Consider the following 26,438-nt stretch of genomic DNA (forward strand, 5'->3'; position numbering starts at 1 on the left):
ATAGTGGCATGCTGCCAAGGTTCGCACTGCCGATGGAGTGCAAAGTGGACCCGCAACAAAAAGCTAAAGGCTGAAAAAAAAAAGTAGATTCTGGCCGATGAAAGTGGAAGGCGGGTTCATTATGACAGTGGGATCATTACGCGGGTATACACTGCACATGCTAGACTATATCCAATGACCGTCTAAGAAGCTGCCTAAGCAATTATATGCTTTTGGCTTCGGACTTTTCGGAACACAGCTTCTCCAAATTTTAATATGTAGCGCCCCAAAGGCACCAGTCGGCTACGACTGACACTTAGCGGATGGCTCGGGACTAGTTTCTACTAGTGGGAATTCTTCCAATGAGTGCCGACGTTACCCAGCCCAGGAACGTTTTTAATTTCAGTTATACTGAAATTTAGCCGACCTAGCCGCGATTCGGCCCCTCAATCACAGCAGCTATGCAAAGCATCAACATAGTGAGACAAAATTATGCCCCTTTGCTGCGAGGTACTTGTCCAGTAATTTCTTGCATACAAAAATTTATCCTACTCAATGGCTACGAAATACTTTAGGAGTAGTTTTAGTGCACAAGCGCAGTGCCATATATGTAACCCGGCCCACTCGCTAAAAGGACGAGACGCCGATATCAGCCGGCAACAGTGGCAGGCAAGATTAGGCAGGACAGGCACAGCATACATAAACTCATGAAACCAGTCAGCTTTGTTCACTTTTCCCATTTTGACGCCAGCATGGCGTTGCAAATCATATTCTGATTGCAGCTGCATGCCAGCCTTGCTGCTGTGTGCACATTTTCTTTCAGCTCCTATGCTAGAAACAGTTGCAAGGCAAAGCTAATGACAAACAAAAAATTTGTTGCTTGTTCTATGTTACGCTTGCTCGCATCCTCAATGATATATGCACGGTGTATCTACATTTGTGCATCAGCCCAGTGCACATTCATATATTCAGAGGAGTTGAGTAGAATTTTTTCTCATGTTTCATGGAGCTCACTCAAGCAGTAGTTCACAGTAACATCACACCACCTACAGTCACCACTTGCCTTTTACATGACACACTGCACTTGCACCCCCCTCTGGTGCATTCACATTCCACGGCTAGCGTGCACACAAAGAAAAGACTCACCCTTGGCAGACTTGCCGTCGCCCGGCTTCCCGAGTTGAATATAGGCAGGCGGCACTGCGTGTGGGTCCCACCGCGGAGCCACCTGGCACCATGCCGCGGCCACTGCCTTGCACTTCAGGCAAGGCAGAGGACTGCTCCGAAAATTGAGCAGTCAGCCGAGAAGACATCCCATAATTCGGCCTGGCACCTCTGTTCTGGCTGGGTTCTGCACAAAAAGTGGGACAGTCTATCTCGCATGCGGCATGAGAAAGCTACAGCTAATGGCTAATGCTGCATGCCTTCCTCGTTTATCCGGCCATAAAAGACCAAAATTTATGCTCCGCTACACTTAAATAGGCCCGCATTAATTCTAACAAACCTCCAGCCCCCTTCAACTCAGATTTGCATCCAGGACTGACTGTATTATTCCACGTGGCCGAAACCTAACGAGTGCGAGACATAACCTCTCCATAGCAGTGAGGCCAAGTTTATAAACACAGGACAAAAGAAATGTTGCTTGGGGTTTACCAATTGGAATAGTGCTCTTGCACTAGAGAAAAAAACTCCGCCTCCAAACAATGACAGCGAAAAACAACTTGTGCATCGACCTGAAGGAGTGGCAGCATTCATGCAGTAAACCTCGTCCATTAGCAGCAGATGAGAGGGAACATTTTGGCAATTGTTAGCATCACCACCATGTGTCAGGCCTAACATCACTACACAAGCAGCGAACATTAAATCAACATGCATACTGCCATTGCTGGATGGTAAGCTGTAATGCCATGAAGGAGTTCTTTAGTTCTACACCAAATATATGTGGCACTGACGTCCCCAGTTCAGCGCTGTTAAAATTTTAGATTAGAAAGTCGGTTTATTTTCGCAGTCTGCCAAGCACCAAAATTAAGAAAAGATGCCAAGCCAATCCTCCTGCTCTCTCCAAGGGTACAGTGCCTGTTGTCGATCTCGGCATGGTAGAAGCATCTAAACAAGTAAAGTTGGGAGAGGGCCAGCGCAGTGAACACAGCATCAAACCTCAAACATGGTCTCCTACATTTCAGTCATGTCAAGACAAAGCTAAAGCCCTTCTGTGAACACTCTTGAGCGACTCATTGTTGCCCTCGATGCTGACCAAACCATTAGCTTAGAAGAACTAGTAGCTCAAATTAGCTAAAGCCGCATGCCAATTGTTGAAAGCCCAAGTTTAGCGCATATGGCACAGTAACCGCACACAGGCCAAAGCGGGACTGTCTTCACTACACTGCTGCCTGACCAACACTGTTCGGCATCCTCCAGCGCTTCACGCTTAGCGGCATACAACACTCGCAATCTTTTCCACACACATTGTTTCGCTACATTGCCTGGCTGGTATAATTTTCCTCATGGCCCCATGAAAAGCAGCGTAGTTCTACTGTATCATTTCACAACTTCCTAACTGAAAGAGTTCCTATGAGCCGGGTGAGTGGGCTGTTCCAGTAAAAAAAAAAGTCCCTACAGGCCTTGTGCCTCTGTCAACACATCCTTCATCCAATGCCCTTGTTTCACGAATGTAGCAAAAGCTGCAAGAAGCCATTAAACAGTTGCATGGCAAAGCTGCAGAACAAAAAGCAGGCGGATTTTTGGACCCAATCATTAATATCCGGTGCTGCCAGTGAACTCCAAAAGTGCAACCACTGATACAGAGTTGCCATTATGAAAAACCTAACACTCGACAAGAAAAGGAAGAACAAGAGATTAAAAACAAATGCCGTTTTGGGGCCATTACGGGTCTCTTGTTCACATATGAAAACGAAAAATGGAACAGCTGTGTTCATACGATTTGCCATGAGCATATGGAATAACCAGTTCTTGACAACTGAGAGCAAATATATTCCATTAAAGGGACAGTGAGGAGAATTCTATCAAATTTTTTTTGTTAGCAAAATCCGATATTTCGGCATTTCATGGCTTTGTTGCCGCTTGCCCAGGAGCTAAAGATCCACTTATTTCAAAGAAATTTGGACTCGCAGTTGAGTTTTTCCCACCCTCCGATTCAAACTGAGCGCACTCTGATGACGTCACAGGACGGAGCGACGTGACACCTGACGTAAACGCAGACTCCGTCCAGGGAGCCAGTTATGCGACCTTCATTTCCTCAAAACCATCCGCATCTAGAACTTGTCAAAAATGAATGCAGACATCTTGCGCTTTGTATATCCTGGATTAACTGAGCTAATCCACATTCATTTTTTTCGCCATGTATAAAAGGATAGTTGCTCTGGGTGAATGTATGTTTTGCACGTACACGATGTGAGAGTTGTGGGGTTGAATTGGGGAGATAAATAGTTTCTCCCCGCTTAATCGCGGCAGACAGTTCAAAACCGCCAGACCCCACCCAGTGATAGCGTAGGCTACCGAGCGCACGCCAACTACGGCAGGCCTTGCTCTGAAGGAACAAATAAATGACACAATGGCTGACACAAGCAGGCATTTATTGCTACGTAGAGCAACATTGTATTGGGTTTTATGGCGCATAAGCAACTTAGGCTATCATGTGCCAAACACACGGTATAATTTATTTCAAAAATTGGGTGTCCTCGGCGAAAGTCCTTGTCTAGACAAGGACTCCGAGGAGCCCATCAAATGAAATGCAGACCTCAGCCTTCTTCTCAGGACTGAAAAAATGGATGAGGCGCGTCATAAAATGCGCGAAAGCATGAGATAAAAAATTTTTAGTATTAACAGTTCTGCGATATTTGATATCATATTTTGTTTAATATAGCCGCGTCTTTCAGAAAATTAAAAACAGATGAAGTTCTTACAAGTGGATTATCTCCTAAAAGTAAATTGGGGTGGAAGGGAATGCATTCATCGTAAAATACAGTAAAATAATTTTTTCTTAGCCGTTCAAGCTGTGTGCACGAGAATAAAATGTGATGAACTGTCAGCTCATCTCCACATTTCTCACATAAGGGTTTGTCTTGTTTTGTCAGTAGAAAGCTGTGTTTTAGGTGTGTGTGTCCGATGTGCAGGCGGCATAAAATTATTTCTATAAAACGCTCCTGATGCCTGCATGATCTCCATTCTCCCAGAATAGGTTTTACTAAATGTAGTTTGTTATTTTCTTCACTATTCCATGTACACTGCCATTTTTCTGTAAGTTTATTTTTTACTAACTTCATGCAATCTGCATAGGGTATATATACAGTCTGGAGTTCCTTACGGCGAGCTTGAGCAACGCACCTTGCAGCTCTCCCATTGCTACGAATTCCGAGATGGCTTGGTATCCAACAGAGCTTAATTTCATGTCCTTGTGTTTCAGCAGTTGTAATGTCATGTACTATATTTCCTATCAAAGGTTCCCTTACGTTTCTGGCTTTCAGTGCTGTGATTGCACTCAGCGAGTCCGTGTAGATAATGCTGTTTTGAATGTTCTTTTCGACTACTTTTGATACAGCCACCGAAATGGCATAGCATTTAGCTGAGCAAATTGACGCGCACTGAGGTGACTGAACTACCTTTTCCCATTTGTCTTGGACTACAGCACTTCCGACGTAATGTGATGTTTTAGAACAGTCTGTATAAAATACTGTGTATTCTTTGTACTTTTCCTCTAGTCCCAAAAATTCTTGTAGTATGTGTTTACGTGGAGTTCGCTTTTTCTGAAATTGTGTAGTCCCCTACTGCGGGAAAGGTGTACCAAGGTGGCAGTGGTTTGGATCTCTGGGCGACATCAGGTAGTGTGTCTAAAATAGCCAATTCCTGGCAAATTTCTTCAAAACGGAAGATAAGGGGTCTCGTTGCATTCGGTTTGTTACTCAAAAGCTGCTTAGACGGGCACTTCGTAACTATGGAGTAGCAGAGATGTTTTGGTAGTGAACGGGTTTTTAGGACGTATGCACATGTGAGCATGGCTCTTCTATCTGCAAGGTGTGGTTCGTTACATTCTACATATAGACTGTTTATTGGCGATGTCCTGTATGACCCACTTGCAAGGTGCAGACCTGAGTTAACTGCACTTGTCTTTCGCATGTTGATATGTTTGAGGACGTGCAAGGTATCTGCAGATCATCGACATAGATCGAATACATAAGACCTTGGAATTATTTTGCTAATAGAATTCATTTTAACAACAAAGAGAGTCGTGCTTAAGACACTTCCTTGAGGCACTCCATTTTTCTGAATGAAAATTCTCGAGAGGATTGAATCGAGGCATACATTGAATGAATGGTTTGACAGGAAATCTTTTAGGCAGTTCAACATCCTACCACGAATGCCAAGTTCAGCCAAGTCATGAAAAATTCCGTACATCCAGGTTGTGTCATATGCTTTCTCTAAATCGAGAAAAAACAGCAAGACATTGTTGTTTGTGTATGAAGGCTTCACGGACAGTATTTTCAAGGCAAACTAGGTGGTCTGTTGTGGAGCATGTCTTTTTGAAACCGCACTGATGAACACCGAGAATCTCACAGGCGTCTAGCACGAAGCTTAATCTAATATTCACAATACTTTCAAAGGATTTTGCAAGGCAGCTGGTGAGGGCTATGGGCCTTTAACTACTGGGAGAGGGTGGTTTTTCGGGTTTTAAAAATGGAACGATGATGGCCATGGCTTCTTCCAGGTTTCGGGTAGTTTACCCGACACCCAAACCTTATTAAAAAAAAATTAAAAGTGCCTTTACGGCAGGTTTGGAGAGGTGGGAACGCATTTGATAGTGTATTCCATCCGGGCCCAGTGCTGTCTGTTTATCAGCGGACAAAACTGTGCTGATTTCTTCAACTGTAAATAAATTATGATTCATTTGTATATCCACTTGTAGGGAGTCTGTTTCTCGGCTGTGTGTCCATCTATACTTAAGTTATTTTGATGTATTTTTTCTAAGCTGGCATTTTCTTGAAACAGTGCCCAGTTGGCCAAATGAAGTTTCCAACGTCGTGGTTTTGTAGGAATGATTTGCGGAGATGATGTTAGGCTTATAAGAACGGGTAGATGATCGCTACCATAGGGGTTGTCCAAGACATCCCATTTAAGAGCAGTAAAAACAGAAGGCGATGTAAGAGACAAATCTATGCAGCTCCATTTTCCGGAGCTTGGAGAACAGTGTGTGCTTGCCCCTGTTGAGCAGGATTATATTATGCACAGAATAATATCTTCTAAAATACGGCCTCTAGTGCCAGTTTGTTCGCTTCCCCACAAATTGGAGTGAGCATTAAAATCGCCGACTAACAGATATGGCTCTGGTAATTGTTTTAAAAGGTCTTCCAAGTCATGGAGTGTTACTGTCAGGTGTGGTTGGAGGTATACGGAACATACTGTGATTGTTTTAAAATGTACTACAGATACTGCAACGGCTTCAAATGTAGTTTGAAGCTTGACTTCACGAGTGGCCACGTTACTTTGAACGACTATGGCGGTACCTCCAGAGAGCCTATTTGGTTGCTCTCGGTCGCGACGAAAGACTCTATATTTACTTAAAACATTTTTGCTTTGATCCCAAGTTTGTCTCCTGGAGACACAAAACAACCGGGGAATATAAAGCAAGAATATGTTACGTCACTGTAGTTTCTTTAGTATGCCTCGACAGTTCCAGTGAATTAGGAACGCCATATCTAATAACTTTTATAGATATATTTAAAAACATATGCTCCCGGTTTTGTGGGGCCTGTTATTTGAGTTTTTGCTCCCTTTTAGTGTTCAGGGGAGTTCCGCCGCCGCTGCTGCGGAGGCGGGCTACTGCTTATACCCATCGCCTCATGCGAGGCGATCGATTTCCGCGGAGAACCCGCGGAGGTACGGATTTGTGGCTTCTCCCTACGGGGGGAAGCCGTGCGGCCTACCGGCTCAGGGGCCAGAACGACTGCGGCCATGTACCATCCTCCCCTGGGATGATGTGGGCCCGCAACGTCTACATAGAAAACGCTGTGTTTGGAGCCATAATGGCAGTGCAGGGCATTCGCCCGCACCTGACGCCGTCCATTATGGTTCTCTCTGTCCATTTTGGTAGGAAGGGGTCGAACACTAAGGGCGCCTCTCCATAGTTCTGGCACTCGTACCCTTTCCTTAATGTGATGGTCATGTTGCATATGTAGCCGGCCAATGAGGCGATGACCGGACACGGTCTGAGCAAGACGCATGTATTGATTAGTGAGGTGCGCCTGGCACAGCTCCCGATAGCCAGTGCAAGGAGCCTCGCATTGGAGGTAGAGATCGGGAGGTCGAGCGCCCTTTTGATCATCTTGTGGAGAGTAACCTCCAAGATGTTCTCGTCATGCTTGCGCAAGTGCACGTATGGAGTCAAATATAGGCTTACTCGTCACAAAAGCATGGGCGATTCGCATCGCATCCCTACTTCTGAGGCCCCCACACTAGTTGGAGACGCGGCGGACCATGCGGCACACTTGATCGCCAACCTCGCGAAGCTTGGCTATGGTTGTGTCAGCGCGACGGTTCTGGTGAATAAATAGTCCGAAGACTCTAATCTCAATGGCTTCGTGCATGGGTCCGCTAGCGAGAGAGAAGTATTGGGGTCTTGCATCTCTGTGAGTTGCAGAGATGTACGAATTCTGATTTTTGAGGAGAGCACTGGAGACCACAGTACATAGCATAGCGTTCCACTATGCCCGCCGCTGTTTGCAGGCGGTCCTCCAGTTGACCAATGTTGCCCTCTGTTGCCCAAATGGTGATGTCGTCGGCATACAGCGCATGCTGTACACCTTCAACCTCAGTCAGTTGGCAAGGGAGATGGAGCATTGCGAGAATAAAGGGTAGTGGGGACAGCACTGCGCCTTGTGATGTGCCCCGTGTACCCATACTGCAAGGTCCATGCTCCTTGTCCTGAATGCGGATAATGGCTTTGCGGACTGTTAGGACATGTTTAATGTAATTAAAAGTGTTGTGTCCACAGTGTGTCTCGCTGAGGTGAGAGAGAATGACGCTGTGTTTCACGTAGCCGAAGGCACCCTTCAAATCCAAGGCGAGAACCACCTCGTCATTGTGAGGGTGCTTAACAGGCGTGAGTACCTCGTGGCTGAGTTGAAGCAAAATGTCTTATGCAGACTTGTGAGGCCGGAATCCAAACATCATGTCTGCGAAAATGTTACGGGCCTCCAGATATTGAGAGAGGCTATCTCGAACCATGGCCTCCATAAGCTTGCCCACACAAGACATTAAAGAAATAGGTCAGAGATGATCGGTATTGATGGGCTTGTTTGCCTTTGGGATGAAGGTGACAAGAGCCGTTTTCCATTCTAGGGGGAGCGGTGTATCGTTTTTCCAGATTGCGTTGATGTATTCTAGCAGGGCCTCATACGCCGGCTCAGGAAGGTTGGCCAAAAGCTTGACCGTAAGCTTGTCCCTGCCCGACGCGGTACCCAGTCTCATTTTAGTAAGAGCCGCCCGCAGATCGTGGAGCTGGAACGGACGATCCAGATTATCTCTGCCTGCATAGAGATATTCCTGTCCAGAGGGGTCTTGGACTTGACAGATACTGATCCCGTAAAGTCTGTGCAAGTTGGTCCATATTACCTTTAAAATTGTGAATTGCACGTTGCAGATGTTTCTGCGCAGGTCTGAGTTGGATCTATGAGGCTGCGGAATAGCTTCAAAGTGTTGAGACTAGACATTTGTCTAGCAACAGAGTTACAATGATCCACCCAGTTGGAATCTGCGAGCTGGGCAGCATACTCAGACGCCTTCTAGGTGAGGTCGTGAATCCGAAAGCGAAGCTTCCTGTTATGTTTCTGACGACACCACCTCTTATTGAGGCTGCGCCGCGCTTCAGATGAAGGAGATGGTTGTCCACATCCGTCACCTTCTCTGTAAGTTGTATTTGCTTCTCGTGTTTGTGTAGCGTTTGGAGGGTGTGGGCCCAGGAAGAATAGTCGTTTTGGAGCAGACTGTACGGGGGCAAGGTTTGCCGGAAAGCCGTCCAGTCTGGCACGTGGGCCTGCACTATGGAGTGGTGTAAGGGGCGAGTGTAAATGACAGTGTTGATAATGCAGTGGTCATTGCCAAGGGCGTCCTCGGTGTTGACCCAGTCTGCGTGTCTTATGTTGCGGGTGAGGGTGAGATCGGGACAGGTGTCTCGAGTTACGGAGTTACTCACACGTGTTGGACAGACATGGTCAGTATGGAGAGTAATGCCAAGCGTGGAGATTAGTTCTGCAAGCTTTCTGCCACGCGAGAGCCCCACAACCGACTGGGAGCGTTGAAATCACCCACAATCAGAAGGGGGTTGCGACCTTCTATCTTTAGTGCTTTACAAAAGATGTCCAAGAACTTAATGTTCTTAAGTTTAGGGCAGTATATATTTAAGATGTGGACGGGTGGGTCAGTATGACGCAGGGGGAGGACTGTCACCATCACACACGAATAGGATAGATTTAGTCGGAGATTGACCTCCTGCGCGGTAAAGTCTTTGTGGACAAGAAGACAGGTGGACGGGCCCCGTTGGAAAGTGTTGTAACCCGTCAGCTTCTCCGCCGCCCCAGTTTCCTGGAGTGTGACTAATGCTGATGTATGCTCAAAAAAGTCGAGATATAATCACAAGTGGGCTCGTTTTTTATGGTTGTTGAAACTGCAGCAGTTCCATAGCACGACGGAGAAAGCCTGATGTTTTGGGGGGCGGGTGGGCCTAGTTCCCATTGCCATGTTGAATTTGGGGCTGAGCCGGGCTAGACTCCGCAGCTACGGCTCCCAGGCCCTAAACTGGGGGGACTGCACGGAATCTTCGGCAATTTCGCTCAGGTCAATACTCCTGGTAAATTTTGGTGGACGACTAACGTCCTTTAGTGGGCTAGGCCTGCGGCCAAGGCACGGGCCTGTCTCATTCATCCATGTTTTAATGTTACTGGTGACCGCAATGGTCACCTTTTGAGTGATGTCTTCCACTAGCTTACCAAAGTTAGAAAGCTGGCCTACCAATTTGGCTAGGGTGATTTTTACAGCCGTTAAAAGGCTGTTCATTGCCTTTTCCTGAGGGCTCTCGGACATAGGCTCAGATTCCTCAGGGAGCACCACTGGGACCGCCGGCGACGACGGCGGGGATGGTGACTCTGCCTGCGCACAGGGTAAAATTGTTCTCCGCAGCTAGCTGAGCTACCTGCGAGCGAAGGGCCGCCATTTCGCGGCGCATGTCAATGATTTCAAGGGGAAGGGAAGAAGGAGGGTTAGAGGCAGAAGGGGAGGCGACCCCAGCCCTGCTGCCTACCTTTTTCGATGACTTCTTGGAAGCCGCAGCCGTTGACGGGCCGCTGCCTCCGAGATCCGGGAACTCCCCGGCCTGGAAAGCCAGAGCAAGCACCCTGTTCATATGACGTCTTTGGTGTCGTCCTCGTTGACGGCTTCTTGGGGGAAAAATGTGGCATGTTCGGGTTGGCCGGCGTGCATTTGGTAACGCCGCGTTGTTGGTCGCCGTGCTGCCAGCCTTGCCGCCGGAAGCACCTCCTTGCACGATGCCCGGCGACTCTGAATGCCGTGTAGGTGGAAGCCCCTTGAGGCTCCGGGCAGCAGGGGTTCCCGGAGCTTGCTGGAGGCGGCGAAATTTTCCTTTGCAGGCCTGGGAGCCTGTGAGGTGGGCTTGCCCGCAGACCATGCAAGCCGGCTTGCACTCGTGAGGCGCCATGCCGAGGGCAGCCTTCCCCACATTTTGACCGCAATAGCTGCAGCGTTCCTCTACCGGGCAAGGGCAGACATCCACCCGGTGTCCGATCGTTCCGACACCGGTAACAAGCAGGGATGGTGCGCTTGTACTCTCGTACTGGCGTGACCGTTGAGTTATAGAGGACAAAGCGCGGCACCTTTCGGCCCTCGAAGGCGACCAGCGCAAGAGATGACTTTTCGAGCTTGCGGGCGAAGGCGATATCACCGTCACGCCAGATGATTTTGTCGCGGGTAGCAACCGAGGTCTACCGCTCGTGAACGGCGATGACTCTCCAGTACACCTCCCCGTTAAGTTTCGCATGACCAATGAGAGGAAGTTGACCCTCACCTGAGTTAAGGGTGAATTCCCAGGCCAGCTTGTTGGCCGTGGCGACGTCTTTGGTGGCGCAGAGAAATATGTTCTGATCCCAGAGAGGCCAGATAGTGAAGGTCTTGACTGCCTCAGCGCCAACATAGGAGGCAAGGGCTAAGCCTAGCTCACCGGGCCTGAAAGCTTGGCGGAAGTCGATGGTAGCTCGTGGCTTCACCACCACAACGATGTCTTCCTGCTCGAAGCGAGGCATCCTGCGTGGTCGCCACGATAGCTTCTGTGCCGGCGGATCTCGCGCGCCGACTTCTGTCGCAGGAGAAATTCGAGCTGCCCCATCAGTATCGGACGCGGCGGCGGCAGCCGTCTTAACGCATCGGCCACGCTTGAGCAGCGCGATTAACGTAAAGACGCTCTCGCCAGAAATAGCGTCCGACGATTCCGCAGTGTCTTGAGCGGCAGCAGGGACGGCTTCGGTCAACGACAGTGTAGACGGATCGTAGCCCCGAAGAGCTGAGGCCGCCATGTTGGCCGACGGCCGCGGGGAATCCCCGTCCAGGGCGGTATTGACGCTATCCTTCGTTAGGCTTAGCGGAGCTCCCACGAGGGGGAATCAGAGATTGGGCATAACATGCCCAAATATGGTCCCACCTTGGTGAATGGGGTGTCTTCTCCATCCAGACAACTTTAGAAGGATGATGCCAGCAAAGTTTTCGGGCTGCAGTAAAAATTTCCGGCCTTCCGGACGAAAATCACAGCAGCCGATGTGGAGCGCGTTCGCCGTCGTCGCGCGTCTCTGCGTCCCGCCGACGTGGTGCAGGCAGCTCCGAAAAGCCTCAGGCCTAACTACCGTGTCCGACGACCGTGAACACAACAAAGACCCGAAACGAGTTACGTGCGCGTAGCCGCGAGGAGACATCAGCTTTGTGGGGTGGTACTACTCCGCTCGCTGCACAAAGCAGCTTCTGAGCGGTCGGCGCTCACCGTATCGGACGGTGTCGCAGCACCCGGTGCCGAGCTGCTATACCAGCGAGCTCGTAGCGGCACCCGCGGCCCCAGGCCGCCTGGCTCCCGCAGCCGCGACCCCCACAGTCGAAAAAAAGACAGCAGAAAAAAATATACACAGAAAACTCGGACCACCCACGCGGCTTCCGTACTCAACTCGCTTCGATCGGGCTCGGCAACTCCGCGGGCGCTAGGCCTCGCGCTCCCTCGATGAGGACCAAGGACCAAGAAATTCCAGGAAAACTTGACGAAAAACGTGCGGAGAATGTCGAAAAGTTCAAACATATTGCAGCGCAATACACCTCGCCCTCAAGAAAGCATGCCGCAGAGCCTGGCGATCAAAATTCGCTCTAGGCTTAGCAGTTGTGAAGTGTGGACAAAGCATTCCTCGAACCGAACAGACAGTCGTCCAGTGTTCCAAGAGCGGGCCCCACGTTGGGCGCCAGATGTGGGGTTTAATTGGGGAGATAAACAGTTCCTCCCCGCTTAATCGCGGCTGACAGTTCAAAACCGCCAGACCCCACCCCGTGATCGCGTACGCTACCGAGCGCAAGCCAACCACGGCGGGCCTCGCTCTGAAGGAACAAAGGAACGACACAATGGCTGACACAAACAGGCATTTATTGCTACGTACAGCAACAATAACGCCATCTAGACGCAGAGATATGCTAATGAATCGAGGTCGTCCGACTCACCAGCAAGCTTCCGGTCGAATGTTTGCCCGCGCTAGGGCAAGGGATATACTCCGAGGCTGGACGGGACGAGATACGGCAGCCAGTCTTACCGCCGCTTCCACGCCCCGCTGGAAAAGAGCAGAGCCACGAGCAACACGTTCGCTCTCGCCGACGGCTTGGCCAACCACGGCGGGCCTCGCTCTGAAGGAACAAAGGAACGACACAATGGCTGACACAAACAGGCATTTATTGCTACGTACAGCAACAATAACGCCAGCTAGACGCAGGATATGCTAATGAATCGAGGTCGTCCGACTCACCAGCAAGCTTCCGGTCGAATGTTTGCCCGCGCTAGGGCAAGGGATATACTCCGAGGCTGGACGGGACGAGATACGGCAGCCAGTCTTACCGCCGCTTCCACGCCCCGCTGGCAAAGAGCAGAGCCACGAGCAACACGTTCGCTCTCGCCGACGGTCCAAGCCGAACCCCTTCTCGCTCTCCCGCGTGCGAGCAGTCTCTCGCGCTGCGACGCTGGCGCCCTCTCTCGTTAGTTAAGGTAACCAAGGGAATGGTGCTCTTCGAGGCGAGGCTGCTCCTGGACGGTGCATCGCGGGAAAGCCTACACAGGGAACTGCAGGGCAGATCCCCACAGAGTATATGCATTGCACTGCTGCCTGCATAGCTCTAATTTACAGCTATAGATATCCACATGAACTTTTCTTGAAAGGTATGTTTAAAATAGCCACTACTTTTCATTTACATATGATGACTGCAACCTTGCTGCTCGTCCACTTCAAAAAGTGCAAGATGGCAATTAATGTGTCATATAGGCAGTCGTCTGACCGCCTGCACATCTCTAAGATGTGGAACCACAAAAGAGAAAGCTGTACAACTGAAATATGGCAAAGATGAAGCATTGATTCAAATATTTATTATGATACAAAGAAAAGCTACAGAGACTTCTGCTTAACTTGAGCACGGGGCCTTAGATGCACAACTACAGCCAAAATCAATGTCCCAAATAAGTCCGAAATCAACGACTACATTTGATTACAAAACAAGAAAAAAAAACCTCAATACTGAGGCCTAAGCCACTGTCACACTTGACCACAAAAAAAAGAAGCACAGCTATAGTCACTATCATGAAGTCACAACTTCGGGAGTTCATTATAAACACAAAAAAATCCCTACGCACAAAAATACAGCCTAAGCCTCTCTTTAAAAAAAAAAGAAATGAAAGGCAACATGGTATAAACATACCTCGGCAAATTCACGAGTGCTCACTCAAGCTCACTCACAAAAGTTTGGTCAACCTACGGGCTCACTCAAACTCACACTCACAGAGGCCTGGGCTCACACAAACTCATGAACTCAAACTCACTAGCGTACCTCGGCAAAATCACGAGCGCTCTCAGGCTCACTCACAAAATTTGGTCAACCTACGGGCTCACTCAAACTCACACAGGCCTGGGCTCACTCGAGCTCACTCGAACTCACTCACATAGGCTCACAACTTGGGCTCACTCAAACTCACTAGTCCTCTGTGGTCAACCACTCATTACCACTCACTCAGACTCATCTGGGCTCACTCACTCATTTCAATTCGCGAATCATTTGGACTCACTCGCTCATTTCGACTCACGACTCTGCGGGGCTCTCATTTGTACTCACGACTCATCTCGGCTCACTTATTTTGACTCGCAACTCCGCTGAGTTCACTCATTTCGAATCACCTGGACTCATTTCGGCTCACGACTCATTTGGATTCACTCTATTTCGACTCGAGACTCATCTGGACTCATTCATTTCGACTCACGTAGACTTACTCACTCATTTCGACTCACTACTCATCTAGGCTCAATATTTTCATCTCACAAGCCACGACTCATCTTTGCTCATTCATTTGGGCTCCCTCGCCCATCTCATGACTCAGCCAGACTCTCCATGACTCACGACTGCTATAAGCTTACACATCAGACAGCTGAATATGTAGTACACCCAACGTCCCATGTCACACACTTAAAGGAGCATTTAAATGCAGGCTAAATTGAGAGGCCTCTACTTCTCGTACTTTTTTACAGTTTTGACTAATACTGTACAATTCACTAACGACTATGAGCAACCTTACAGATCACAGATAAACTCTTCTGTGGTTGTTTCAATACTTTTGCCCTATGGCCTTCTTTTGTTTCTATTCTGTCCTGCCCTTTGTCTAGAATAAGCGTTATCAAATTTTAGAATTGAGCTTTTTCAGCCTTTAAAACATCTGCTACACCCTTGATTTTGCACTATTCGGGTGGTTTGACCTCAGCAAAATCGTCTTTCGTGTGCGCAGCTGGCCTAGCTCAAGCACTCCGTTCCGCGGCACTATTAGTCTTCTACGTATCAAGAATTCATGTTTTCTGTATTTCTGTATTTTTGTTTAGCCACATTGTCAGGGTTGCATTTTATGCAGTTTTCTAATCTGGACTTCATGAACACGAGTAAAAATTGTAGCTTCCAATGTGTGATCAGCCACAAAAATGACTGGGGTCCAAGATTCAAGAAAGCTGAATGTTTTGGTTTATCACGGCCACACATACACACTTGTGCAGCGATACAGCCGCGTACAGCCTCCACAAGGAAAGAGAGGCTCACCTAAGAGAACAGGCGCTCTAGTTCACAACAGATATGTTTATTGCAGTATTCCTCTAGCGAAACAATCACCTTGCTTCATGGACGTTGAGCAAGCAAGGAGCCACGGCGCGCTCAAGATGACATGGACACACAACACTATAAAAGGCGGGTTCCCCTCAGCCGTGCTATCTCTTTTGCGGTGTCCACGGGGCCAGATTATACAGCGCGAGCAGGCAATCAAGGCACGGTACGCGTGCCAGACTCGAAGATCACTGGACCCGTACAGGCGAACCCGAGTATCCACTTGTCCTAATGGACCCCAGTTTCCGTTGTCAGAAGAGGAATGGACCTGGCACCCGAAAGCGCCCAGTCCCAGAATCACATGTAACCCATCAGCCCTCCATCACTCATAATACACCCGCGCCAACCCCCCCCCCCCCCCCTGGTTTAAGGGGGAACAGGGTACAGATTTTTGATACTGGGCGAAGGCGCTTTCCGGGCACGGGTGGCCGTCGTAAGGTTTGTCTGGCGAACAACAGGAAGCGTACGTATCTTCCGCTGTCAAGGAGGAATCTATCTGGGCATCCCTCTTGCACACGCCTCAAAAGCAGTGTCTGAAATTCCACCATAATGGTCCAGTAGAAATGGTTCACTGTGCTGTCGGGGCAGAGCTGCAGGCTGCAGCCCAGTGACGTGCTTAACCACTTGCGTGCTTAACCAAGTGCGTCGCGGTAGACTGGCGAGCGGTCGCAAAGGGCAGCGGTGGCATACTTGGAAAAATTACTCTTGGAAAGCAACTAAATTAAAAGGCTGGTTACTCTCCTAAAGTTTATACAAATGCAATAAAATTACATCACTAATTACAGCTCGCATAAAGTTATGCTACTGCAATATGGTATGATGTGGTATAGTATTGTATGTATTTCTAAAATATTGTATGGCACGGTATAGTATGATGTTGTATGATATGGTAATGGCGGTTCATTGTTCCTAAGCGACACACAGGCTGCAAGTAGGAATCGAAGAGTCTTCAGTCTAAATAAAAAAAACAAACACGATAAAAGTACGCCAACTGATGTTTTTTTTTATATCATTAACATTGATATGCATTACACGTCACAGCTAGCTGGCTATTGAGTACTAGAGACTTTGCCATTAGAGCAATAAAAAAAACTAAATGCACGAGCCAGCGGTTCGGTGAGATAGTAAGATCATAGGACTGAGTAGTGCAATTGTGCGTTTCGAGTGGTATTGAGTCCCTGCTCCGGGAACTCGAGCACAGCCCGCTTGGGCCGTTGCTTGGCTGTCTTCCCAACGTATTTAACGACACTGACGATATAATTAACTGTAACAAGTTGCCGTTAACGCTAAATGCGCAATCGTCACGAAAAATTGTCATTACCTGCGTTAGATTGCAAACAGCAGCCCTGCTATCCAGCCGTGAAATTTAAAAACAAAAGAAACTGAAAAGCGAAATGGACAGAAAACACGCCAGGTCTTTGGATGGTCGTCCTGAGACCGAAAAAGCGCATGGGGCACGCAGACAGAAATGGCGTTGATGATGGATTTCACATATTTGCTCCGCCGAAGTTTGAGGGCAGCACGTTATGTTTAGGCGTTCGCATTTTTGCTTTGCCTAAAAGGCGGTGGTGGCATTGTCGGAAAGTTTACTGACAACTGATGTTCGGGGTCTGTGAAACTGGTTATTTTTGTGCATGCCGACGAGTGAAGTGTGAGAGCAGTGCTCATGTTTGTAGCTTTTTGCCTTGCTTTGCCTTATTTCTGCTATCGCTAAGCTGTAAAAAAGGTGGGAAGGTCGACGATTGGCTCAAAAAGAATGGGAGAGGGGGCGGAGCGCCACCCAAATCTCCCCATTCAAGAGTGGCCCATACCACCCCTGTACAATCGTTTTCACTGTTGTGGAAAAATCTATGGGGTGCGTCAGTCCTCCCCAGGCCAACAAGCCGTGTAGTAAGAATTGTAATATCTGCAAACAAGAAAATCTCTGTACAGGGTAACAGCAGCACTATTCGCACCCCAGACAACCATAGTATATAACTTCCCAGTCGTCTTACGCTGAAAAGCAGACCATGCGCCCTGGTAACATTTTAAGAACTTTGTGCATAGTCTGAAAACAGTCTCAGTTCTGCTTCGGAACGCGTAGCCTGGTAAACGAGCTCTAGTGGAATAATCACCACTACACCCCTTGAAAGGCCTAACAACAACAGATTATATGTACAGTATAGCTCCCTGGCTCCTGTGAAAGTTTAGCGGCAGTTCTATCGAAGTCATCACATGATGTGCGGCCTTCTAGCTCCCTTTGAATGAGCAACTTGCAGAATTACAAGAAAGCTTATGGGAAGGTCTCTTCCAACTAAAAACCCTCGTTGATAGACCCGGTTTTCACTTCCTGCTCTGCTGACTGAAGCGCTTTGGCGCTGGAGTTGAGTCAGTCGCCCTCCACTGTATCCTTCATCGAAAAGGTTAGGGGGGCTGCCCCCAACGGTAACCACCAGCTTTCGAGAGAGATAGTAAAGGGATGTTGTTGAACGTTTACACAGATGCATTCCCTCGACAAGTACCTGTTTCGACCCGCTCCTCGTGTTAGCACCCCTGGTCAACAGTTTCCTTCCAACAGTTTCTCTCCCACACAGAAAAAGTGCCATCCCCCACTCCCTTTCTGAACAAGAATGAGGGATTGCTGTATAGTAGTAGTAGTAGTAGTAGTAGTAGTAGTAGTAGTAGTAGTAGTAGTAGTAGTAGTAGTAGTAGTAGTAGTAGTAGTGGTGGTGGTTTATTAAAAAAAAAAAACGAGGGATCTTGGTTGGAAAATTTTAGAGTGCGCTCGATATTCTGCAAGTTGTCCATTTTCTTTTCCTGTATTCCTAATCCTCCCTATGAAGCTTTTACTTTTTTCATAGTTGCTTCCTTGAATGGTGCATTGAGCAGTGGTTCTCCTGAAAAAAATTCACGTGGTTGCGATTTCCTGCGCGTGGCAGATGTGTATTAGTATAACTCGCCCCTAGTTTTCGGAAGCTTAGCATCCGTTTGATTCCACAAAGCGTTAAGGCTCCTATGCAGCGGAAAACTCTGCTTGTGCTGCACAATACCCACATAACGCGTGACGTCACATGCGTTTGTCTGGAATGCAAATTATTGAAGACTGGACTTGTATTGTGAATTAATGGTGGTCCCGCATGACTCCAACAGCTTGACTTTATGAAATAACTGATTTTATTTAACAAAAAAACTTTCTAAATTTTAGTCTTGATTTAGACACACAGCACTTGGGTCGCCAGTCAGGCACGCTACCGGGTAAGCCACGTGGGCACATTTTTTATTAAAGCAAGGTGTTGGAGCAATGTTGTTAAGCAGATAAATTTTTTTTAGAAGGTATAGTACGAGGTATCTCACTGCTGCGGGCAGAGGAACAAAGGCGCCCATTTCCTTCTATTTCCTTCCCACCCTCCACTGTAGTGCTAGAGAACATAGGCAGCAATCTTCCTTTCTATGCTGTACCACTGTACTCTTTCGACGGCTCTCTCGGAACCATCTTGAAGTAAACTGGCAACATTCCCGAGTTAACTCAGAAGAAGAAACTTTCCTCTTTTCATTTCCATAAGGAATGCGAGAGTGTCGTCTGGGAATGAGATTTTTTCGTTGGAAAGCATGCCTTGCGGAGAAGCTCACTTAAAGATTTCTGCAAATTGTGGATTCTGCTGAAATGTTTAGTTTTCTGACAAAAGTTCCCTCCACTACGCATTGTGGGCAAGGGTCGTTGTTAAAGGATTTGCCGTACAATAGGATCCCCTCGCTCGTGTGGGGGCGACGTGATGCGGTCAAAATAAAGTTGCGCGCCATGGTTGCCTGCATGGGCGTGACATACAAATGACGTGACTAGAACAAGTTTTACAGGAACGGCGGTGAAATGCTATAGTATTCGTAACTGGATAGCGCGTAATCGGAGGGGGGGGGGACTAAATTTTTGGGTTGATACCTTAAGTGCACTGGGCTTGTAAACATCAATGAGAGTTGGAGCCGATTGCAGGGAGTAAGATGTTCGAGTCACTTGTAAATTATTTGCAAATAAAATCGCCTTGATGGTATGACAGAATGATTTGCTTCTGATTTAGAAAGGTTAGACGTCCCAAAGCAACTCAGGCTATGAGGGACGCCGTAGTGAAGGGCTCCGTAAATGCCTTCAGCAGCACAAGTTGCCATTCAAGCACATTGAAGGCCGCCACACTGGAAATAACATAAGGGAAACTTTCGTCGAAGAGCTGACATCAAGGCGAATCCGCGAGTCACAGGTCGGCGCGGTCGTTTGTGACAACGCCTCTAGCATGAGGAAAGCTTTCGAAATGGCAGAAAACTTTCCAGATGATTGGGTTCACAGAGCGTCTGGCCAAGCCAACTGCGATGGGGAGAACTGGGCAGCTGGGGAGGAAACAGGCCCTGCAGAAAGTGCAGAAGCAGAAACGCTTCATTCCTTCAACAGGGTGAGGTGTGCAGTGCACACACTGCAACTTGCAGTGAATAAAGCACTGCGCGAAGAAGAGGCGGCAGACAGAACAGTCACACTGGTCAGCGCCATTGTGAACTTGTTCAGACGATCCTGTTTTTGGACTGAACGCCTGCGGAAGCAATGCCACAGAGACCTTGTTGCACTGACGGGCACACGCTGGAACTCGCTGGTGGCTGCGCTCAAGCGTCTATCCGAGGTAAGTAAACGCAATGGTGCCATGATTTCCAGCATGCTCTTGTAAATGACTTCCGGAAGCATACCGACAAGCTTGAAACACGATGGCCGCGATGATGGTACGCTTACAGTTGAAGGAACCTCTCAGTGAACATAGGCAACATGCATATAGGCTCCGAATTTTACTGAATATAGAACGTTCAGGAGCTATATTCAAGAAAACGCATAATACAATTTTTGTGCCTCGAGCAGTACTCATTTGCCTGGTTCCTTAATGTGTGCTAGATATTCGTTCAGTCATTCCGTCAGCTAATATCGATGGCTCTGAAGAATTGTAACTTTTCCCCATTAGGACTGCCTAAAAGAGAACTCACTAATTCCGGTGTTCAACATACGACATTACCACTTTACGGTAAGTTGGACAGAGTTGGAGATCTGGTTTTTTCTTTCAGTGAAAAAGTGATATTTCCAGACACCAGCTTGATACCTATCTTACAAAGAGGAGGTAAAAAGTACAAAAAGAGCTCCTGGAACCATACATCGGACATTAACTGACACCGGTAACGCTATTTTCAAATGGAAAAGCCAAGGTAGCTTAAGAGCTTCTCCTTGGTGCCATTTTTTTTATTTCTAGTTGAGAGCAGTTGACATGACGGACATGCATCGTTTTGTTTTCAGGATGAAGTCTTCAGTGCAGTTGTGCAGCTGATAAAGCAGCACAATGAGGATCATCCATCTCGTACCATAAACCTTGCGCCTCGAGAAATCTCTATCAGCTGAATTCAAAGCCTCCTGAAGCTGCTGAAACCATTGGCAGATGCCACGGACAGGCTTCAAGGCGATGGGCCCACGTCCGCTGAGCTGATTCTCACCATCTCCGGTTGCTACGCCCAGGTGGACAGCTACAGGGCTCCAGAGTAAGTAGAACAATTTTACTTTGTTCAGAATAAAATATAGCCATGCGCAACAGCCCATAAGCACGTAGTACGCTCTACCTTTCGGGCTACCACTTACACACATAAGAATATATCTGGTCATTTTTTTATATGTCTGTCCAGAAAATGGACACTTTCCCTTAACAGAAGCTATCTGCTACTACCATCGCTAGCGTGAAACATGTTTTGAGATTTCGGCCTTTCTGTCTTCAACTCAATTCATGCATAATTGCAGGGCTCCAAACATTCCTATTGTTATGCTGACCACTTTCGAAGTTTGCAGCAGGAAAGTAACTGGTTTAGTAACTGGACGTACGTTTATTTTGATCAACCCCTATTTGGTCCCCTGCATGCAGTGTTTGGAATTTAGCGCTTATTTTGGGACAAATTCGGCAGGTACTTTTGGCATCCTGCAAATTTCGAATTCGCAAATACTTCTCGTCTTGGGGATTCTTCAAACATTTACAGCAATTTTAAATTAGAAAAATATTTGGAAGCTTACTCGTCTGAAAAAGGCCTGAGCTCCCCTGTAAAATATTTCTGACGAACATGCCAAGAATTAGGAACATCAAGTGCGGCGAAATCTGCGGCAGAACGCAGCCTTGGTTCCTTGAACGTACCTTCAGACATCACTTGTCGACAAAAGGTCATAATTTACCCTTGTCAGGCTTTGTGAGCTGACAGTAAGAAAAAAATAAGAAATATTGTTCGTGCTGCCTGCCATTCTCCGTAAGCATAAACGGCGATTGGAGACTGCCAGTGAAATCAGCAAAAAAAAAAAAGAATACGCAACTGCTCTGCATTTCAATCAAGTGAGAATAAAACGACTTATGAAATGACCCACCTTAGGCCACCGGGCTCGCAAATTCCTAACGTGTCTGCCAGTAGTTTCAGCTACTCGTCAATAATCATGCACTGTTGTATGGTTGTAGTGCATCGGATTGTTTTATTTTTTAGGCTTATGGGCTTGAAGAGGAAGCTCCTGTAAGAAATCGATGAACGATTCAATGACATTCTTCGAAATAATTATTTTGTTGCAGCGAGCGTGCTCAACCCTCGCCAGAAACTGCGAGTTTTTCAGACGTCAGTGGCGGCAGGCCTAAGGAAACAGACACCAGAAGAGGCTACGGCCATCGTGGAGAGTCTGCTCGTTGAGGAACAGGTGCTACTCAAATTCCTTTCTACATACTGCTTGCAGGGCTTATCTTAATTTGGTCGGAGCACGGATAACGAGTGTTTACCGGTTCATCAGTTCGTCTAAATTGGCAGCCTGGTTGCTTGCACAGATTATGTAAGTGAAGCCCTTCATAAAATTTTGTTCGGCCTGCGAACACAGGACTATCGTTCAAGGATGACCGCTTTGCTAGCTGCTGTTACGACAGACGCTCAGGCCTTGCTATTTAACAACTTCTGAGAAAGGCAGGTGCTAAAGACCAATTCACTTCGAATAAAACGGACGTTCCACACCCCTCAACTTTCAGATGTAAAACGTCACTGAACGCTTCCACTTACGTGTCTCTTTTGTCTCTTTCAGAGCCAGCCCATTGTAACTATCGCCACGGCTCCTGGGAGTTCTCGCGACCAACCGGCTTGGGACGGACATGATCCGTACGCGTTTATAGATAGTATGAGCCCTTCGGGTGGCCCTGCAGAAAGCTCCAAGCTTGACACCTACTTGAGGTCTGCAAGCTCGCCTGAAGGATGCCTCTCATTTTGGGAAAAGAATGGGTTGGAACATCCCCGACTGTCCAGACTGGCCGCTATCTGTTTTGGTGTGCCAGCTTCATTGGGGTCAGTGGAGCGGCTCTTCTATTCTTCAGGAGCACTCCAAAGAGCCAGGAGAGCGTCCCTGCAGCCCAAAACTGTTGAACAGCTTGTCCTGGTTTCCGAACATACCGGTATACGGAAAAAAAGAGAAGCTGCGGAATCAGGAACAGGGAGTGTGAATGTATTGTCAGCTGACTGCATGTGCGAATTACAAGAATTATTTGTCACTCCTTGTCTCCTTGTCATCTTTCTTGCCTTCATTGTAGCTACCATCCTACACTTCCTGCGCTAATTTTCGTGTTTCCATTACTACGGTGTGGCGCGACATAATTAAGGAAAGGATAAATCCGCTCTTAGTATTTTTTGGACATTGCATGCATAAGAAAAGTAAAAAATACGGTGCTATGAATAACAAAAATTCCGAGTTCATATCAATGTGAAAATGTAAAACACTAATTGAGATGAGCTTGCTGGAAGGCCTAGAGGTCTGTAGCTGCCAGTTTAATCCCCCACCAATCTTCCGCGATACAGCAAGCCATGGCTAACTCCCAACGAGACCAAGTGCGGCAACTAATAAACATTTCTCGCAAATGCGACCGCCACAGAAATTAAATACTGAGATGAAATTGCTCTATGTCATTATCTCGACCAGAAGCGTATTCTGCACCCCAGATTCACTGCCTTACTCATCACGACTCAGATCGTGATACAAATAATAAATGTGAGCCCGGACTCACCACAACTCAGATCGCGATCTGAATGTGAGCCTGGACTCACCACGTCTAAGATTGCAACCTGAATGTGAGCCCGGACTCGCCACTACTCAGATCATGATCTGAATGTGAGCCCGGACTCACCACTACTCTGATCGTTATCGGAATGAGAGTCCGGACTTACTCACGACTCAGATCATGATCTGAAATGAGTGTGAGTGAGCCCGTGTGAGTCCACACATGAGTGAGTTCGCTAACCTATGGGTATAAGAGCTAGTAATGCTAAATGCTTCAAACACATGCGGCACATAGCTGCATCAAAGACAAAAACAGACTTGCACCGCTGGCAAAATCAAAAGGCATTTTTTCCAACCCCCGAAAAAAATAAAATGCCCAATTTTCTTGTCTCATTGCTTCATACACAAAACAAACAAAAATAGGACTTCACACCACAAAAAGTCTACAGCTTTCTCTTAACCAGTATGATAATATTCCAAAATTACACTGTTTCCAGGGCCATCATTCACTCCCCGCAGTACACTACTCCTACACATCCCAGAAGAAAAAAGTAACAAGCCCACAAGTGGTAAGAGTGAGCATGAAAGATGAAGCTACTTGGTATCACAACTCCTGCTCCAGAAAACTGAATTACAGTAAACCCTTGTTGATATATTCCCAGATCATACGATTTCCCGGTTGGTACGCTTAAAATCGCAGACATTAAAAATGTTCCATAGAGTTACGCCATATTTTTCCTGGTTAATACGTTCCCAGAAAACACGATTTCCCGGCTACTACGTTTAAAATTTCGACAAATTGTGCTCGTATAATACATTTACTGACCAACCGCACATGTGCAAACATACAAGTGGGCAGAATGATGGCATGCAACATGGGGGGGGGGGGCAGCATCTTGCTACGCTGCCAAGGTTTGCACTGCCTATTGAGCGAAAAGAGGACCCTGCTATGAAAAGCTAAAGGCTGAAAAAAAAAGTAGATTCTGGAAGATCAAAGTGGAGGGCGGGTTCATTATGAGAGTGGGTTCATTACGCGGGTATATACGGTACATGCTAGATTATATATCCAATGACCGTTAAGCAGCTGCATAAGCAATTATATGCTTTTGGCTTCGAACTTTTCGGAACACAGCTTCTCCAATTTTTAATTTGTAGCACCCCAAAGGCTCAAGTCAGCTACGAGGGACACTTAATGGACGGCTCGGGAATAGTTTCTACCAGTGGGAATTCTTCCAATGAGTGCCGATGTCACCCAGCTCAGGAATGTTTTTGCTTTCAGCTAAATTGAAATTTAGCCGACCTAGCTACGATTTGACCCCTCAATCACAGCAGCTATGCAAAGCATTAACATAGTGAGAAAAAATTATGCCCCTTTGCTGCGAGGTACTTGTCCAGTAATTTCTTGCATACGAAAATTTATCCTACTCAGTGGCTACGAAATACTTTAGGAGCAGTTTAGTAAACAAGCGCAATGCCATACATGTAGCTCGGCCCACTCGCTAAAAGGCCGAGACGCCGGTATCAGCCGGCAACAGTGGCAGGCAAGATTAGGCAGCACGGGCACAGCATATATTACCTTATGAAACCAGTCAGCTTTGGTCACTTTTGCCATTTTGATGCCAGCACTGCGTTGCAAATCATATTCTGATTGCAGCCGCATGTCAGCCTTGCTGCTGTGTACACATTTTCTTTCAGCTCCTATGCTAGAAACAGTTGCAAGGCAAAGCTAATGACAAACAAAAAATGTGTTGCTTGTTCTATGTTACACTTGCTTGCATCCTCAATGATATATGCACGGTGTATCTACATTTGTGCATCAGCTCAGTGCCCATTCATATATTGAGAGGAGTTGAGTGGCCTTTTTTTTTCATGTTTCATGGAGTTCACTCAAGCAGTAGTTCACAGAAACATCACACCACCTACAATCACCTCTTGCCTTTCACATGACGCACTGCGCTTGCACCCCCTCTGGTGCATTCACATTCCACGGCTAGCGTGCACACGAAGGAAAGACTCACCCTTGGCAGACTTGCCGTCGCCCGGCTTCCTGAGTCAGTGCGTGGCTGCCTAGGAATCTGCGGTCCCTCCGCGGAGCCACCTGGCACCAGGCCGCGGCCAATGCCTTGCACCAGAGGATTGCTCCGGAAATTGAGCAGTCAGCCGAGAGGACATCCCATACTTCGGCCTGGCACCTCTGTGCTGGCTGTATTCTGCACGAAAAGTGGGACAGTCTGGCTCGCAAGCGGCATGAGAAAGCTACAGGTAATGCTGCATGCCTTCCTCGTTTATCTGGCCATAAAACGCCAAAATTTAGCTCCGCTACACTTAAAAATACAGGCAAATATCGATGTTTGTTTAGATCTCAAACAACTTAGGCAATAATATTCTACCTTGTAAGCGGTGTTTGCTCTCAATTAGGCCAGTATTTTGCGAGCAGGAATTTTCTTTAAATCCGGCACATAAAATCGTAAGTCCCTGCGGAAGCGAAAGGAAATACAGGAAGAGAAAAATTTAATAAAGAAGAGAAAATTTAATGTCATTCTTCTCGAATGACATTAGCACCTAATGCCATTCGAAAATAATGTCATTTGAAAATGATGTCCTTCGAAAATGATGGCAGTGACGATCAGTGAAAAAGAATAGTACAATTGAAAGATATCAGCGCGCATAAAAGATGTTTGAAATTGTTATGTCGTATTTCAAAAGCGGGTGAGAACAATCCTGTACAATAATATACGCTTAAAATATTATCAAGCCTCAAGTGGGGATCACGACACTGAGAATTGTGTAGTCTGGCGACATTGGAATAGCAGACGACTGGTACGACTCACGAAATCCTACCGACACTGGTAGTGCTTTAACGAAAACTTTTTAAGGTAATTTCATTAAGTGTTTGAAAATATTAGAAATTATTGAAATTGGATGGAGGCGAAATGCTGGAAGCTGGTGTACTGTGCGACGGCAG

General features: G+C 47.2%; 1 protein-coding gene and 1 long non-coding RNA gene across 4 annotated transcripts; one reads left to right on the forward strand and one right to left on the reverse strand.

Annotated features, from left to right (window-relative positions):
• Nucleotides 1-1,194: 1,194 nt before the first annotated feature.
• Nucleotides 1,195-25,981, reverse strand: LOC144112548 (uncharacterized). 3 transcript variants are annotated; one of them, XR_013310306.1, is made up of 5 exons: nt 25,864-25,978; nt 25,492-25,683; nt 13,047-13,357; nt 12,748-12,927; nt 1,195-1,330 (listed from the first exon to the last, which is right to left on the reverse strand). XR_013310306.1 is itself a non-coding variant. In XM_077645352.1 (2 exons), exons 1-2 carry the CDS (start codon nt 11,192-11,194, stop codon nt 1,277-1,279), a joined length of 960 nt encoding a protein of 319 aa, XP_077501478.1. In that variant the 5' UTR covers nt 11,195-12,701; the 3' UTR covers nt 1,197-1,276. The 3 variants fall into 3 exon arrangements, 1 of the variants encoding a protein (XP_077501478.1); XR_013310307.1 differs by lacking the exons at nt 12,748-12,927; nt 13,047-13,357 and having other exon boundaries at nt 1,200-1,330; nt 25,864-25,981; XM_077645352.1 differs by lacking the exons at nt 12,748-12,927; nt 13,047-13,357; nt 25,492-25,683; nt 25,864-25,978 and adding an exon at nt 10,289-12,701 and having other exon boundaries at nt 1,197-1,330.
• LOC144112550 (uncharacterized) lies at nt 20,591-23,415 on the forward strand. Its single transcript, XR_013310309.1, has 3 exons — nt 20,591-20,958; nt 22,017-22,138; nt 22,511-23,415. It is a non-coding gene; the product is annotated as an uncharacterized LOC144112550 (long non-coding RNA).
• Nucleotides 25,982-26,438: the final 457 nt, after the last annotated feature.

Source organism: Amblyomma americanum, unplaced genomic scaffold (genome assembly GCF_052857255.1).
Source record: "Amblyomma americanum isolate KBUSLIRL-KWMA unplaced genomic scaffold, ASM5285725v1 scaffold_408, whole genome shotgun sequence".
In the NCBI taxonomy this organism is placed as follows: Eukaryota; Metazoa; Arthropoda; class Arachnida; order Ixodida; family Ixodidae; genus Amblyomma; species Amblyomma americanum.